The sequence below is a fragment of the Halichoeres trimaculatus genome, unplaced genomic scaffold, assembly GCF_033239565.1.
Source record: "Halichoeres trimaculatus isolate MK-OKI-2021-1 unplaced genomic scaffold, fHalTri1.1 fHalTri1_scaffold_13, whole genome shotgun sequence".
NCBI lineage: Eukaryota > Metazoa > Chordata > Actinopteri > Labriformes > Labridae > Halichoeres > Halichoeres trimaculatus.
This window is the reverse complement of record NW_027437191.1, coordinates 19,120,332-19,135,719: the sequence shown is the minus strand read 5'-3', so window position 1 is coordinate 19,135,719 and position 15,388 is coordinate 19,120,332. Positions and strand designations below refer to the sequence as shown.

Below are 15,388 nucleotides of genomic sequence, written 5' to 3'. Positions count from 1 at the left end.
GGGTGCCAAACACAAATTCCATACAGGAGCTTTTAAAGTCTCTGTGAAGAGTTTCTTAGTTATCTTGAAAAACCTTCCCCTCTTGATATATCTCTGATAGTAATCCCTGTTTAAAATGAGATTATTAGCACCAAAATAGGTTGTTCCTAAATGCCATTTTTCAGCTTCCCAATGGAATTGAGCAGGACTGGATTGATTTATGGCACGTCAATGTCTCTATGACAACACCACACAAGCTGATGAAGTTCAGTATTGAGAAAAGATAAAACACAGAGATCCGTGTTTTTCTCTGCTTGAAAAGCCAAACTGTCAGACAGAAAAAGATCAGGAGAATTATTGAGCATTAGCTAAATGCTAAAACACGGGCTTAGCTGTTTGTGATAATGTTCATTCCAACCCACATACAGCAGTTATTCTGCAGTGGTCTGTTCAAACTTGAGAGTCTATCAATAAAATGAAGAGTGAGGTTACCTTAGCTCTGCTTGGTAGATTGGCGCTCCAAAGTCAGGATTCACATTGAGGACATGTCTTAGAGCTTCATATAGCTGGCTACAAAACTACAGTACAAAGTCTGCTTGTGGTCACATTTCAAATACAGCACTAAGTGACTGTTGATATATTGGGACAAGGTCTTTATCAAGTAAAAAAAGTTGTCTTGAACTAAGAAAAGTAAGTGTTAAAAAGAAGAGCTGATCTCCATTCATTTCCAAAAGAAAACCCACTTCGTTTAAGCCGCGTTTCCACCAAGCAAACTGGTTTGGTTCATCTCGGTACAGCGCATTTTACAGCGTTTCCACTGACTTATCCAGGGACAGATCCCTAATTAACAGAGATGTCCTACTTTTTGGGACCCTTTTGTATGGGTGCCAGACTGAACCGATCCGTTCTCGGAAGGTGGAGCTACAACAATGCAGATCGCTGATTGGTAGGAGGTTGTTTGTTGTCACTTACCCTGACAGCGGCTGCATTTCCCCTGGCAGCACACAGACTTCTCTGAAACAAAAGCTTGATTGCACTTAGTATTAAAGGGCTACATGCCAATCACAGAGGACGAAATGCTGCATGTCTTCCATCTATGCTCTTTACTGTGTCACATTTTTCTTCTTCGATGGATTTATTAGCAGGGTAAACTGTGTCGCGCTGCTACGGCATCACGCTATTGTTTAACATCTGCGGCTTACGGGATCCAGCTTACACGCCGCCTACCACGAGAGGGCACAGTTTTGCTGTGGAAACGCAAACAGGATGAGGCTTAACTGTACCAAACCGTACTGAACCGAACTGGACTGCTTGGTGGGAATGCGGCTTTATATATTCAGAGTCACATCTTCACGACAGTGTTTGTACAACTCTGCACACACACGCATGTCAAAAGGTGTCGCTGCAGTCCAATCAAAATAGATCCTCCTCACAGCATCTTTTAAGTAAACTTTACATTAAGGGCTTTTTAGGTTACTACATTAGATTCACAGGCAACTAGTTTTACTCCTGCTTAGGTGAAATTCTTTGACAGTAACTGGACTTTTACTTGAGTATTTTTTGCTGTTCTCGCCAGCCCTGTGTTGCAGCGGTGTTTTAATGTGTTATCTATCTTTGCCAGCTTACAGTCTTCCTCTTTTTCTTGCACCCTGCAACTTGAGTTGCTTCAGACACAAACTAGTCACAACCCCTCTCATTGAAATACTGGGCACTGTTGTTAAAGTGGTGGTCAGAAACCACAGCTCACAGGTGTACTTCAGAACCACAGTCTGAAACACTACCTTCCTGCAGCTGCAGACTGTGGTGATGATGGGTAAGAGGAAGATGTGGAAATGTTATAAAACATGCTATAGCTGTATAATTACAGGGAATCTGTCATTCATTCTTACCTTTTTTATTGCCGCTCTTCTTCACAGAAAGAGCCACGACCAGGATAACCACCAATAAGCACAGCAGCAGGAACTGCAAACCAGAAAAGGAAACTCAGTGATTTTGTAACTGAAGAATCAGAAGTTAAGGAATCACATGCAGCTTTTAGCAAACATGACTGAAGACAGCTGACTTTAAACCTCAGGTGAACAACAAAATTTCTATCCTGTTCTACTGTAGCTAAATGCATCATAACCCACCATAAAACAGACACACTCTATTAGACTTTTGGCTCATCAAGAGAAGTCATGAATCAGGACATTGTGCAGATTTATAAACACCTCTCTTAGTCAGTACAACACTAAGTGATGTTTCATAACCACGTTGGCAGCTTTGCCACTAAAGATGGTAATGTCTGTTTGACCCACCGCAGCGATGCAGACAGGAACATCTCAACCACTGGTGGTTGCACATCATTCATGGTGTAGCAACTCTTACAGACACTGGTGAACCTCTGGCTTTTCCTCTGGGGACACAGTGTGGCTCACATTTTGTTTTTTAACAAAGTGTGAGGATGACATTTGAATACATGTGAATTCAATTTAGTTCAGATGATAAAATGGGCAGAAGGATGGTTTCCTTGATCCCATCAGTGTTCTGAATCAACCCTGACTAGGATTACAAATGGGTGGAAAATTCCAGATACATTTCTAAAAACTTTCAACAGGAAGTAACGTTGCAAAGGGGAGGAAAATTTTCAGAAACTTTTCATGGGAAGTTAAGATTGAGAAATTTGGAAGTATTCTGAATTATTTCGCCAGAAAATGCTTGATTTTATGTTGTTCTCAGGAGTGTGGCCTCATGAGCAGTTAGAAAAGTGCTGCTAAGTGGTCAAGGAATAGCATAGATATTCAATGAACTTGCATTAAATGTGATTGTTTTACGTAACCCAGCTAAATTTAAGATCCTCATTATAGCTTCCAAGTTTACTCCCATGAATTCCTGTGGAAAGTTTCCAACATTGGAATTTTTTAATCCAAACCCTGACAAGTCAAAATTTTCACAAACTTTCACTGACATATTTGAACAGTTGACAGCCAAATGTTAAAGCTGTCAGTCCATCCATCCATATTTCATTTGTCCATACATCTATGTTGTGATGCATGGGCAAAGGAAGAACCAAGTAAATTTCTGAATGAATCCGGTCAAAGTACAAGCAACATAAGCTGCGTTTCCACCAAGCAGTCGGGTCGGTTCAGTACAGTTTGGTACAGTTAAGCCTGATCTCTTTGCGTTTCCACAGTTTCCACAGCAAACTGTGCCCTCTCGTGGTAGGCGGCGTGTAAGCCGGATGCCGGAAGCCGCAGCTGTTAAACAATAGCTTGACGCCGTAGCAGCTTACCCCAATATTAAATCCAACAACCAAGAAAAACGCGAAAAAGTAAACAAAGAGCACGGATGGAAGACATGCAGCATTTTGTCCTCTCTGTGACTGTCATGTAGCTCTGTGTTACAAAGTGCAATCAAGCTTCGTTTCAGAGAAGTCTGTGTGCTGCCAGGAGGAATGCAGCCGCTGTCGGGGTAAGTGACGATTCTTTTGACCAGTCAACGGTCTGCAGTGTGTTGCTCCACCTTCCGAGAGTGGATCAGTTCAGTCTGGCACCCATACGGAAGGGTCCCAAAAAAGTGGGTCGGCTCGTCTCGGTTTTTAGGGATCTGTCCCGGGATGAGTCAGTGGAAACGCCACAAAAAGCGCGCCGTACCGAGACGAACTGAACCGGTCTGCTTGGTGGAAACCCGGATATCTATAAAAGATAGTGTATAGCTATTTCTTTTTCTGCTTATAGTTTACAAGGGATGGGTACCAAATCAGGTACTTTCATAGGTACCAACCAAATTCTGTCAAAAGTACTGAGTACTGATTCACGTACAATCAAAAGGTACCATGTTTAGGTACCTAAATGCATCCTTGTGACTGTGAGGGAGTGGAAGAATTGACAATTTCCCATGCTGGACATGAACACAGCATTGCAAGGTTATATCATGAAGAACAAATATGTTAAATTGAAACATTTTTATACTTTATTACCGTACAAATTGATATTTTTACCACTTAAACACAAAAAAAGTACCAAAAATTTGTACCGTTGAGTACTGGTACCGAGTGCCAGGTACCAGGCATCATACCGTATCGTTTCAAATGTGAAAGGTACCCATTCCTATAGTTTACAGAATACAAAGGCACAAATATTTGATGGAAATCAAAACCAAAAAAATGGTTACATTTCTTTTAAATTACTTTTTGGTCTTTTATGCCTTTATTTATAGAGAACAGGGTAGCTGATAGAGAAATAGTAACTGACATGACGGAAAGGTGCTTCAGGTTGGATTCCAGCTCAGGTCACACCCCCTGGAGGACTAGCCTCATTGGGGGTGGCCTTATCACTTGACCATATCAGCACCCCACACATGTTCTGTATCTGTAACAACTTTAATACATGGTTTTAGTTTCTTTTTCTTTTGAGTAAAACGTTCGAAACAAGTTTGTGCTTCTATTTTGAAGGCAGGGTGTGCTGCTCCCTTGCAGGAGACAGGATACAAACAAAAGTACTACGTGAAGAAGTGCACCCTCTCTGTAGTCAGAAACAACATCCTTCCAAAAAAGAGACACTCACTGCCACCGACACAGAAATGAGGAATAGATGAGCGCATCTATCCAGAGTCCAACTACCAGCTGGGGTGATGCTACTGTGGACATTTGCAGTTTTGTATATCATTGAGGACTGGACCAAGTGTCCCGAGTGGAGGCTTTTTACTTCTCTCTCAACAAAATATATGGGATTACTGCTGAGTAAAGGTTGCCTGTTGTTTGTTTCTTTGGCCCTGCCCAATTTAGCCTCCACCTTCCCTCATACACCCACTCCATGTGTCTAAATGTTGATCTTGGCCTTCTGTAAATGAAGAAGTCAAAGAAGAAGGCAAAGCTGTTTTATTATTAGCCGCTAGACTCATATCTGTCCTACAGTAACTGTTTGGTAGGGGGTTAGGAACCTGTAGTAAGAGGGTTCTTTCTGCTAAAGAGTCTTGTGACACCTGGTCTAGGCCTGGTTTTAAAAGTCCCCTGTCCTTTTGAACACCTCTCTGAGATACAGATTTTGTCATGACGCTTCAGAGTGAAGCACAGTTAGCCTATTCCACCTTACTGTTGTGTAACATCTGTAAAACATCCCCATGAATGTGTCATAGCTGATGATTGATGTGTCTCACAAAGCAGTATTTTCTATCCACTGAACAAACTGTGTGACCACATCAAAGACTACTTGTTGGAGCTTGATCAATTTGGAAACCACTGCTTACTCATCAGGATACTAACGTACTCCACTTAAAGCTAAAGTCCCACTTTCTTGCAAAGCAAAGTGAACTTCGTCTTGTTGCTAATGATCCCAACCAAGACACAAACAGAATCCCTCCAAATGAATCCCCCAAAGAATGTTTGAGTCATGCCGGTATACATAAAACAGCAAATTGTGTTGTTCCTAACAATATCACTGTATTTAACACAAACACAAACCTCTGACTCAGCACAAAATCAGACAGTCTATGTGCATGCCACTCACAAACTTTAACTCATTCACTCTAATAGCTGTATTTGTGAAGTCAAAGTCAAGAGAGCAGGATTATTATAGTGATCATTTCCCACAAGTAATGCACTCAGTGTGAAGAAAATGTCCTAGGCGGTAAGAAAATATGCTGCCAAGCATGCGTGGTGTCTGGGTATGTGCACTTATTTGCACTTATCCCTGCAGTAGTTGGAGAGAGAAGGAGAGAGTAGACTCCTGGGAAAAAGACATGGTCTTTGTGGGTTGGGAGAATAACCTCACCTGTCTGACTCTGAAACACAATACTAGCTTCACTTTCCTGTCTATTGTTTCCAAGGTGAAGATCTGATTTGGTTAAACCCGGCAGTACGAGACAACAGGGGCAGCAAAAAGGTCTTTGTTGCAACTTTAGGCCCTGATTTCTTCTTCAGTCCAAAGACAAAGAAAGTAAGTTAAACTGCAGTGTAACAAGCACCAGTATAAAAATTACTAACAGATGTAGAGCTGCTGATGTACGATAGGAGGAAGTATATTATTGTTGTCTAGACTTTGTCCCACATGTGTATCTAATCGGTGCCAAGGAGACAGCAGTAGTAAACATGGGTTCCTGTGGTTTTAGCAGCACTTTGGTAGTAAATAGTCTGAAAGGTGTGTTTACAGACAGGTGATTTTTTTTATCTTAACTGTTTATTTGATTGTGTTAGATATTTGGTAACAGCGCCACATTCACCTTTCACCTAAAATAAGCAGTTTGGAGTACTTTACCCATTAGTTTTATAACACTGCCTTAGAAATACCAAAACAAAGCTACATAAAAACACTTTCTAACGCACAGTTTTTCTTTTTTTTTTTACATTGCAGCTCTTTCATTTTCAACTGTGTTTTCTATTTTATTGTCTGTTATAAAAGTTACTTAAAATGTTCAACTATGTCTGGTAGAATAAAATACAAACGTCAGAGTAGAACATACGGTCACATGAGAGATAAACGTGGTAAATCAAAGACAGCTGTGTAGTTACGTGTCACCTAGAAGCAACTTTCAGCTAATTTGAATCCAAAAGCAGAAGTGTTTACTCTTAAGCTCCACATCAGTAACTATAAAACAAACAGGATATGCCCCATAAGGAATACAGTTAGGGTATAAATATAGACACTCAGATCCTCATGGTTTTCATTAAACTTTAATTATCAGGGCAGGAATTTCCAAATGGCAATAAAGTGCCATTTTTCACGTTTTATGGGAACCGTTTTTCGCATGCAATGGTGACAAAAATAGAGCTGTGGTCTTTCTTTTTTGTTGTTCTGTACTTTTAATCAGTCAATCAGTTGTTTAGAGCTCATAAAGGCAAACATTTGTTGTTCTTAATCTGGGATGAATTTGGCTTTTGGATGTTTGGTCTCACAAGCTGTTTGAAGACAACACCTTGAAGATATTGTTCTATCCACGTGATTGTTTTTAATCCTAAAACAAAGCTGCTTCTGTGTAAAGGCCTCACAAACTACCAAACATTCAGGATGAATTTCTGAAAAAAAGGGCTGGTTGGTCCAAAGAAAACATATACTCTGTAAAATGAGCAAAAACAAAAACATTTGCTGTCTATCTTTGTGGCCGCACCACGCTCCGGGCTGAAAACTTTAGTTTCTGGAACAGAGTCAGCACTGTGGTCTACAGTGCTGTAGATCATCTTTTCCACCTGCAGAGACACTTCTGGCCTCTGTCTCTTTGCACTGGAGTGAAAACATTTTGTTTCCACTGTTGCACCAGCAGCTAAGAACGTCCTCAGCTGTTTGACAGCTGTGGATTTATTACACTGTAGACAATGTTGAAATGAAAAACCTGAAGCTGTTGGTTTTTTTGTTTCCTAGTGAGGGATGATTTTGCCTTTTGATTGAGCTCAACAACATCGCAAAGACATGAAACTACCAATTAATCTGAATCATCAATAATCTTTAGACTAGTTTCATTACAGATCATTTTGTCTAGGTGTCAAAAATGAAGAAGCTTTGTGTTGAAAAAACATAAGGTGACATCTTCCCTGTCTTGTTTGTTTCCATACAAGTAATGACCCAAATAATAGCCATATCATGATTTGTCAGAGAAGCAGTAAATTCTCTTAAATCAGAAGTCATAACTAGAAATTTCCACAGGTTTTACAACTTGAAAAAATATTAAGTAGTCAGGTTTTTTACTAGCTGGCTAAAAGTCATGTAGCTTAACAGATGCTATAAAGTCTAATTAAGGCTGTGGGCACATTCAAGTTCATTAACAGATTTTTGTGGCGTTACAGTAGCCAAACGAAAGCCTAAAAGAAGAAGACATCATTGTCTGACTCTAAAAAGTCTTTAAGTTGCATAAACGAAAAGTTACAATTACCAGGCTGAAACACAGTATTACAAAACGCTGCTGAATTCCTCAAAATAAACTGTACCATATGTGCCCCAAATGTTGTCAGCAATGTTTAGGAGTCAAAGAGAGGCAAAGGTAGAAACAAACATACCCCAGAAATGATTTTCCAGTTACTCTTCTTCCCTCGTTGAGTGTTCCTCTGACTCTCCACCTCTGAGGCCCCAAATAAAGTGGCAGCCTGCTCTGCAGAGCGCTCATCTCCTTTGGTAACCTCCATGCCGCAGAGCACTGAAACCTCCTGCCTGTGTTTTCCTGGAGGGACTGAGGAGCAGACAGAACTTCCCCGGTGTAGAGTATGTGCAGTGGGCCGGGTATGACCCCTTGCTCCGGTGTAGCACCGCCTTGGCTCCTGACGTAGTCGACTTTGCTAAGCACCGATTGATCAGAGGGAGAGGGAGGCTGATTGAGGAAGGCAGACCTCAGCTGACCGCCACTTTGACTCACTTTTCATTTTCAACTGCCGGCCGTTTCATGGAAATTAAGGAGTTTGAACCTAAGCTTATTCTTCAATATTGGGGAAAAGTTTGGAAGCATGGCAAATTTGCCATGTCTAGTTGTCCAGCTGTGGAAAAATAAATAGTAGACGAACAACTGGAGGAAAAGTTTTAAAACACTGACCTTCCGGCTTGGTGAGCAGGTTCTGCCGCCATCTTGTGCTCAGACTGGAGCGGTACAAAATTTGAGCTTGTCATGAAACCTTCTAACAAACCTGCATGTTCAAATCTGACAAAAAGAAAACAGAAAAAGAGAAAGAGCCCATTAGCATTTTAGGCCACTGGCTCCGAAGTTAGCAGCGACTTGACGACGTCCATGGCATAGCTAAGCTGACAGCTAATTAGCTCAAAAGCTAACAGCACAAGTCGAGCAGTTAAAGTGATGATATTTCTTGGATAAACCAAATTTTTAGCTCCTTTAGCGGGAAAAACATTTCAAATAGTTTTCCTGTGAATTTACCCCATTTTGGTTTGATGTAATTAGACCAGTTTTTACAGCTTAGTACACGTTATACGTTTTTCTCTTTAAGTCAAGACCATACAGTCTATGGGTGACAGGCTCTGTGTGTGTGACGTAGACAGCAGGAGGGAGAATGAGAGTGAGGGGAGACCGTCCGGGCGCTGGTTATGTGTGTAGCAGGAGTTCAGCAGCAGGGGTAGGCCTACATCATTTTAGCTCGTAGTTATAACAGTGTCCACTATTTGGCCCAAAGTTAGCAGAACTGTTCTATTTGCCTTCAATAAATATGCGGTTGAGCACGAAGAGCAACTTTTTCTCCTGTTTCCTCTCTTCCCACACTTCTGGCCTGGACTCCCAGACGCCGGTTACCAGCAACGAGCCAAGTAAGAAACCTGCAGCCTTCAGGTGGTGGGCAGTATGGCAAGCCCTTTTAACATTGATAGCTAGTCTGGATATGTAATACAGATATCCGCAATCCAATTCTTCCTAGTCAAATTGAACATTTCAGCTATCCACAATGACATTATTCCTATCCACAATTGTAATTTCAGATATCCACAACTTAATTCCTCCTAGGACAAATCACACCCCTTTCCCCATTCATGTGTGTGGGGTTTCTCATTACAGATATCTTAAATTCAATTATGGATAGCCACAATGTGAGATGTGGATATCTGCAACTAAATTATGACTATCCATAAATCTAGTTGCAGATATCTACAATTTCATCCTGGCTAGTCACAATTCCAAATCAAGATATCTTCAACCCCCTTCCATTAAAGATATCTATAAAAGCATTTATAGATATCTTTAATCACATTTTGACTAGTCAAAATGCCGATATAGATATCTTGAACTGGAATTACGCCTAGTCAGAATGAAATTGTAGATATCTGCAACTAGATTTATGGATAGCCATAATTTAGTTGCAGATACCTATAATCAAGTTAATTGTGGTTAGAGATATCTCAAATTCGAGATATCTTAAACTTTTATTTTGACTAGTCAAAATGTAATTACAGATATCTTGAAACAGAGTTTCGACTAGGAGAATTGATGTTGCAGATATCTGTAATGATGACAAAAGTCGTAGATTTCTTGCACAACTCTAGTGACGTAGCTCTTGTTCCCCACAAAGACCCTGATTATAAATTTGTTTTATTTCATGGCATTTTCTAAATACCTTTTCGATGACAGCAATCGCCAAAAATCGCCACAAAACTGAATTAGAGATATCTGCAAGTGACATTTAGGATGCGTGACGAGGTGAAGGGCAGCTTTCGGGAGTCATTGCAGATATCTTTAACTCAGTTTTGACTAGTGGAAACTGAGTTACAGATATCTCTAAATGTCATTGTGACTAGTCAAAACTGAATTATAGATATCTGCAACTGTATTTTTGACTAGTCAAAATTGAATTTTGACTAGTCACAATTATTTTGTTGATATCCATAATGTTAATTCCAGAGAGTCAAATGTAGCTATTAAATGTTAAAAGGGCTTGCCATGGGGCAGAAGAACATGCAGCGTTACAAACACAGGGCAGCCGAGGAATTGACAGGTAGAGAGAGATGGGAGATTATCAGGTTAAATAGACCGCCCAATTAAGAGGCAGAGAACGTGATAGGAAGATGGTTATGACGTGTGAGACATGTAATATGTGAATAGCAGTGCAGCTCGAGTTGTCTGACTGAACTAGCTCGCAGGCTCGCCCCATTTCAAGCTTTGATTTATCCCTGTTCAGGCCTGCCACTTACATTAGTTGTGGTGATGCACACTTGTATCCACAAGATGGTAATATTTCAACACAGTTTGTGTAAGACTGAACTTCCCTGTGGCAGAGATCTTCATAAAGACAAAAGAAGTGCTATAAATACAACAGAATACTGTTCCTGATCCCTGGCAGCTTTATCTCAGGCATATCTCAGCTCTGTGAGGTCCTGGTTTCCTTCAGAGCCAGTTATCGACCTGTGGTGTGATAATGTAAATCACATGTGGCTGGAATCCCTGACCTTTGACCTCTGTCTTTTTACCTACTCAGAAATAGTCCTGGATTTACTGTTAACTGCCAGTGAGAGTGAGTTTGCATTTATAGATGTTTTCTTGTATGGTGTGTGTGTTTGTGTGTTAGTGTGTGTGTGTGTGTGTGTGTGTGCTTTGCTTAATGGATTAGGTATTATTTTAAGTTACATTTCTATTTTGTGAATGTGTGTGTGGTCTCGTAGTTATAGTGTGTATGTTGGTACAGAATGTGCGTGTATGTGTGACCTGCTCAGTGAACTGCATGTCTCTCAGCAGACTGTCCACCCCACAGCTGTCCTCATCCCAGCTGGATCTAACTGTATGACCTTTTTAATACTGACCTATGCGTGTAACACTTACCGTCCTCATCACATGTTCCTTCTGATTTCTCTAGGTCAAGTCCTGATCCATGCCTCTCCAAAATCATCTCCAATGTCAATAAACAAGTATTTTTCAGTTGTAAAAAATATAATTTAGAATTTTCATCCAAATCATGTTAAAAAAATGGTCAATTTATATCAATTCTTCTCATTATACTAATTAAGCTCAGTATGCAAATCAAACTCTTATACAAGGGAAAAAAGCTCAAAAACTTCACTACACGTTAGGCCGAAATTTTGTCAAAGTCTAAGACTAATGTAACCAAAGTAAACCTGAACTCTGAATGCACTCTTTTATTTTCCCCTGAAGAGTCTTTTCCCCAACTGCATGTGCTGAACATTTAGTCAGTTCATTTGCTTTTCCTGTCACTTCATGAAAATATCTTCTATTGTTTACATAGAAGAAATTATTAACACACAATATAACAAGCTTCATATTCTTTTTGTTGAGACATCTTCATATGAATATTAAAATTTCATCCAAGTTGACCTTATATCATTTGGTTACCTGCCTTTCTGGTGAAACACTGGAAACATCAGATGTATTAGCTGCTATTTCACAAAAAATGAAACAACATAACATCTGTAACCATGGTGAAAAAAAGAAAAAAGTTAAGTACATTTCATCTACCGTGTTCACAATACCTGTTGTGCGGGTTGTATCAAATACAGCACTAAAAACACAACATTGATCCTTCACTGCTCACTTCTCTGCTCACTCCTGTCAAATCTTAAATCATTGTTTTTAAACTAGAGGTCACAGGAGGCAGGAATTACATGCTAGGCTTTGAGAAAAGTGTGTTTTTGAGCAGTTTGAGCCTGTGGCATGTGTTAAAACATTAGGCCGATGTACATGTTCAAAGAAGCTTTTACATATGTTGTTACACTCCCATACTGTAGTGCATGTTTAATTAATGGCTTTTGTTAGTCTTGAACCTACACTCTCTATTATTAAACCGCAGTGTTTGTTCAGTTATTCATTCTGTGGTTAACAATGGTTCCATTATTGATTGAATACATGCAACAAACACATTGGCATCCTATCCTTAAAAGGAGCATCTTGAAACGTTTTATTATAGTCACAGCAACAAGTGGTGTGAAATCAGTCTTACAGACTCTGGGTTCTGAATCAGGAGCTCGAAATCAATTAGGCATCACTGCTCAAAGAACCTAAAGCCAACAAAAACCACTTGAAGAGACTTGGAGTGGCCTGAACCTTGGCCGAGCTGTGACTCATGAATAACACATAGTGGGAGAGCAGCTGTAGGTGTGCTTAAAGAATTCATCAGCTGACAGTTACAGGCACATCTTCCCCATGAGATTTACTGTAGGCGCTTGTAAATCTGCCATGAATTATTCACTCAACATGACACAATCCTCAGCACTTCATACTCAAAGCCTCTGTCTCCATCTTGTCTTGAACATATCTGTCACTGGCTACCTGTCAACCAGAATCAACAGTAGAGTTGAGTGTCTCTGGTCTGCCTCCTGCTTTTGTTGTTGTTGTCCTGAAATAATGAGCACCTGTCAAAGTTTTTGAAATACACTCACCCACAACAGGAACATAAAAAGTACCGCCCACCCACTGACTTTGTGTGCATATGCTGATTTCCTCGTTTTAAAGTCTTGATAAGATAAATAAAAGAGAGTGACATTGAAACTTGGACTTATATGTTTTTGACATACACAAACTCTGGTTTACTCTGCTTTACTACACTGGTTTCCTTAAAAAGAGTATAATCCTGGCATGTTTTAGGGTTGTGCGTCACACAGAGCCTGTATAATAGAAGAACGTTGCCCACGGAAAACATATTGAGTTCTGGAGGAGTGAAAGCTGGAGGAAGTTTACAATTTACAGTGACACTTCCCAAGCTTTATTTTTAGTAATGATGCTGTGAATGTTCTGACTGTGATATTTCACAGTTACACAGGAAAAAAGCTGTGAAAGTTATATTTATACAGGGGGAATTCATCAGAGGCTTCATTTATATGTTTGTCCCATAATGGTACCAAGGGAAACACCATGAACGCACAAAACTTAGTCAGCTGTAAAATTTATGAATCCAGTATTACACAAAAAATAAAAAATAAGAATAAAAAAATCAATAGCGCCCCTAGTGGCCTAAAATTGCAGCCTCTTGGGCTACTTTGAGCTAGAGCCCTTAAATTTTGCAGGCGTAACTATCATGCCTAGACCTACAAAAAAGTCTCTCAAGACCATTGTGAATTCTAAACAAGAAGTTCACAATTCTGACGTAATCATCGGAATTTGACCATTTACAACCTATATAATTTATCGAACTAGGACTAGGTTTTTCATCTTATCAACTCCAAACTTGGCTTGTATATGCTACACACATTCACTATGAAAATGTATTAAAATTTATTTGTAACTCACTGGATGTGGCCAAAAGACATCGCCAAAGTTGACTATTTCTTCAGCATCAGTAAAACCTCAATAGCTCTCTCGTATTATGTTGTATCAGGACCAAAATTCTCACACTTGTACAGTGTGTCATCCTGAACATATCTTTATGCCTGTTTCAGCGCTAAGTACAGCGCCCCTTACTATCAACAGGAAGTAATATGTTTTTATCTGTCATTTAAAACTCCTCCTTTTCGTTGGATTTGCTCTTCATTCATGCTCACAAATATTTTTCAAGCCTTCATAAAGCATCACGTATTACCTCATGCCCTATAGTTAAAGGGTGTCTTTGCCGTCTAGTCAAGCTCTGATATCTAGCCATGAACAAGGAAGTCAATGTGACTTTATATGAGGTCTAAGTTCATGTGTGCTTGCTGCAGGGATCACACCTCATCCACTCACATTGCTTTTGGCTGAGGCAGATTTTGCTGCACATGTGGCGGCCAGGACATACCCTGACGGGCACACGTGGGGCGAGGGCCCGCCTATCGCTGCTTGCACCTTTGATTTCTTTTTTCTTTCTTTTTTGACTTAAAGGGGCTGTGAGGACCTTCTAATGGATTAAAGAAATCCTTCTTGAAATATCCCTTATAGTAAACCACAATTTCAAACGCGATTATCAGTGCTAATATAGGCTATTTCCAAATGTCACGTTGAAGTAGCTATGATAAGACCACACCAGCTGACGAAGTTTGGCAGTGAGAAAAGAGATTTGTGTTTTTCTCTTCTGAAAACAATTTCCTGGATTGATCTGGTAGTGATTTTGGACACTGGAGCCAGACATAAACAGGACAGAAGAGCAGAAGAAAGCTAAACAAGAGATTGACAGAGCACAGGCTAAAGGTTAAAACATAGGCTATGCTGTTTGTAGTAATGTTCATTTCAACCCATATTCAGCAGTTATTCTGCAGTGGTCTGTTCAAACTTGAGAGTAAAATAAAGAGTTTGGTTATGCTAGCTCTGCTTGGTAGATGAGCACTGGCAGGACAGCTCTGTCTCTGCAAGGCTGCTTATGTTAGCTTGATGTGCTTTTTGTCCTGTGTTGATGAACAGTCAATCAACGTTTCACGACACACAGCAGAAGTTGGCCCTCATTCTTTCTTGCCCACAGCCTTAATTAAGTGTAGCTATATTCAGTCTCCAGTTAACCCTTGACTGTTCAGAGGAGATGAACTACAAACTACCGTGTTACAAAGCATAAAGACAAAGTGTAACTGTTTAAAGCTCCAGAGTTAAAGTTTTAAAAATGAATTGAATAAACATTTTTATACAGTTTCTGAACATTCAGAGTTGTTATTTTAAAAAAAGCAGCATGGACTTGTTTGCCATGAGGGGGAACAGGACAGCAGTGTAATCAATAGCAGACAGCAATCGAGCCAACAAGTGTGAGTCACTCCTGCATTCCCACATGACCAGTGCATTTGGGACTTTGTGAAGAACATGGAAGTAGAGACTGACGGCCAGAGTGAGCAGAGGTCATCTCGGAGAAGCATCCTGCTTCTAGACACAATGTGAGCATTTAAACTCAGATTTACTGAGACTTAATGATAATAGCTATATTTTACACTATATTTTTTAAAGTGTTTTTACAGCTGACTTAACCAGAAATCATTTCCTTACATTTTACAAATTGGCATTTGAGGTTGTCTGTCTGTGTTAAAAGTTGACCACTTCTCGTGACAGTGCTAATGACCCACTTCCTTGGATTAATCCTGGGAACTTTCGCTGACACTAGGAAAAAAAAAGACTTCTT

The 15,388-nt window shown here is 40.0% G+C and overlaps 1 protein-coding gene across 1 annotated transcript in view; it reads right to left on the bottom strand.

The window, feature by feature from the left end:
- enpp1 (ectonucleotide pyrophosphatase/phosphodiesterase 1) overlaps positions 1-8,211 on the bottom strand; it is a 36,326-nt gene extending 28,115 nt beyond the window's left edge. Inside the window, exons 1-2 of the mRNA XM_074685774.1 lie at positions 7,946-8,211; positions 1,869-1,941 (exon numbers count right to left, since the gene is read on the bottom strand). Coding sequence (XP_074541875.1) covers positions 1,869-1,941; positions 7,946-8,071 — 199 coding nt within the window. The 5' untranslated portion in view covers positions 8,072-8,211. The remainder of the gene's footprint in view (positions 1-1,868; positions 1,942-7,945) is intronic.
- Between the last annotated feature and the right edge of the window lie 7,177 nt (positions 8,212-15,388).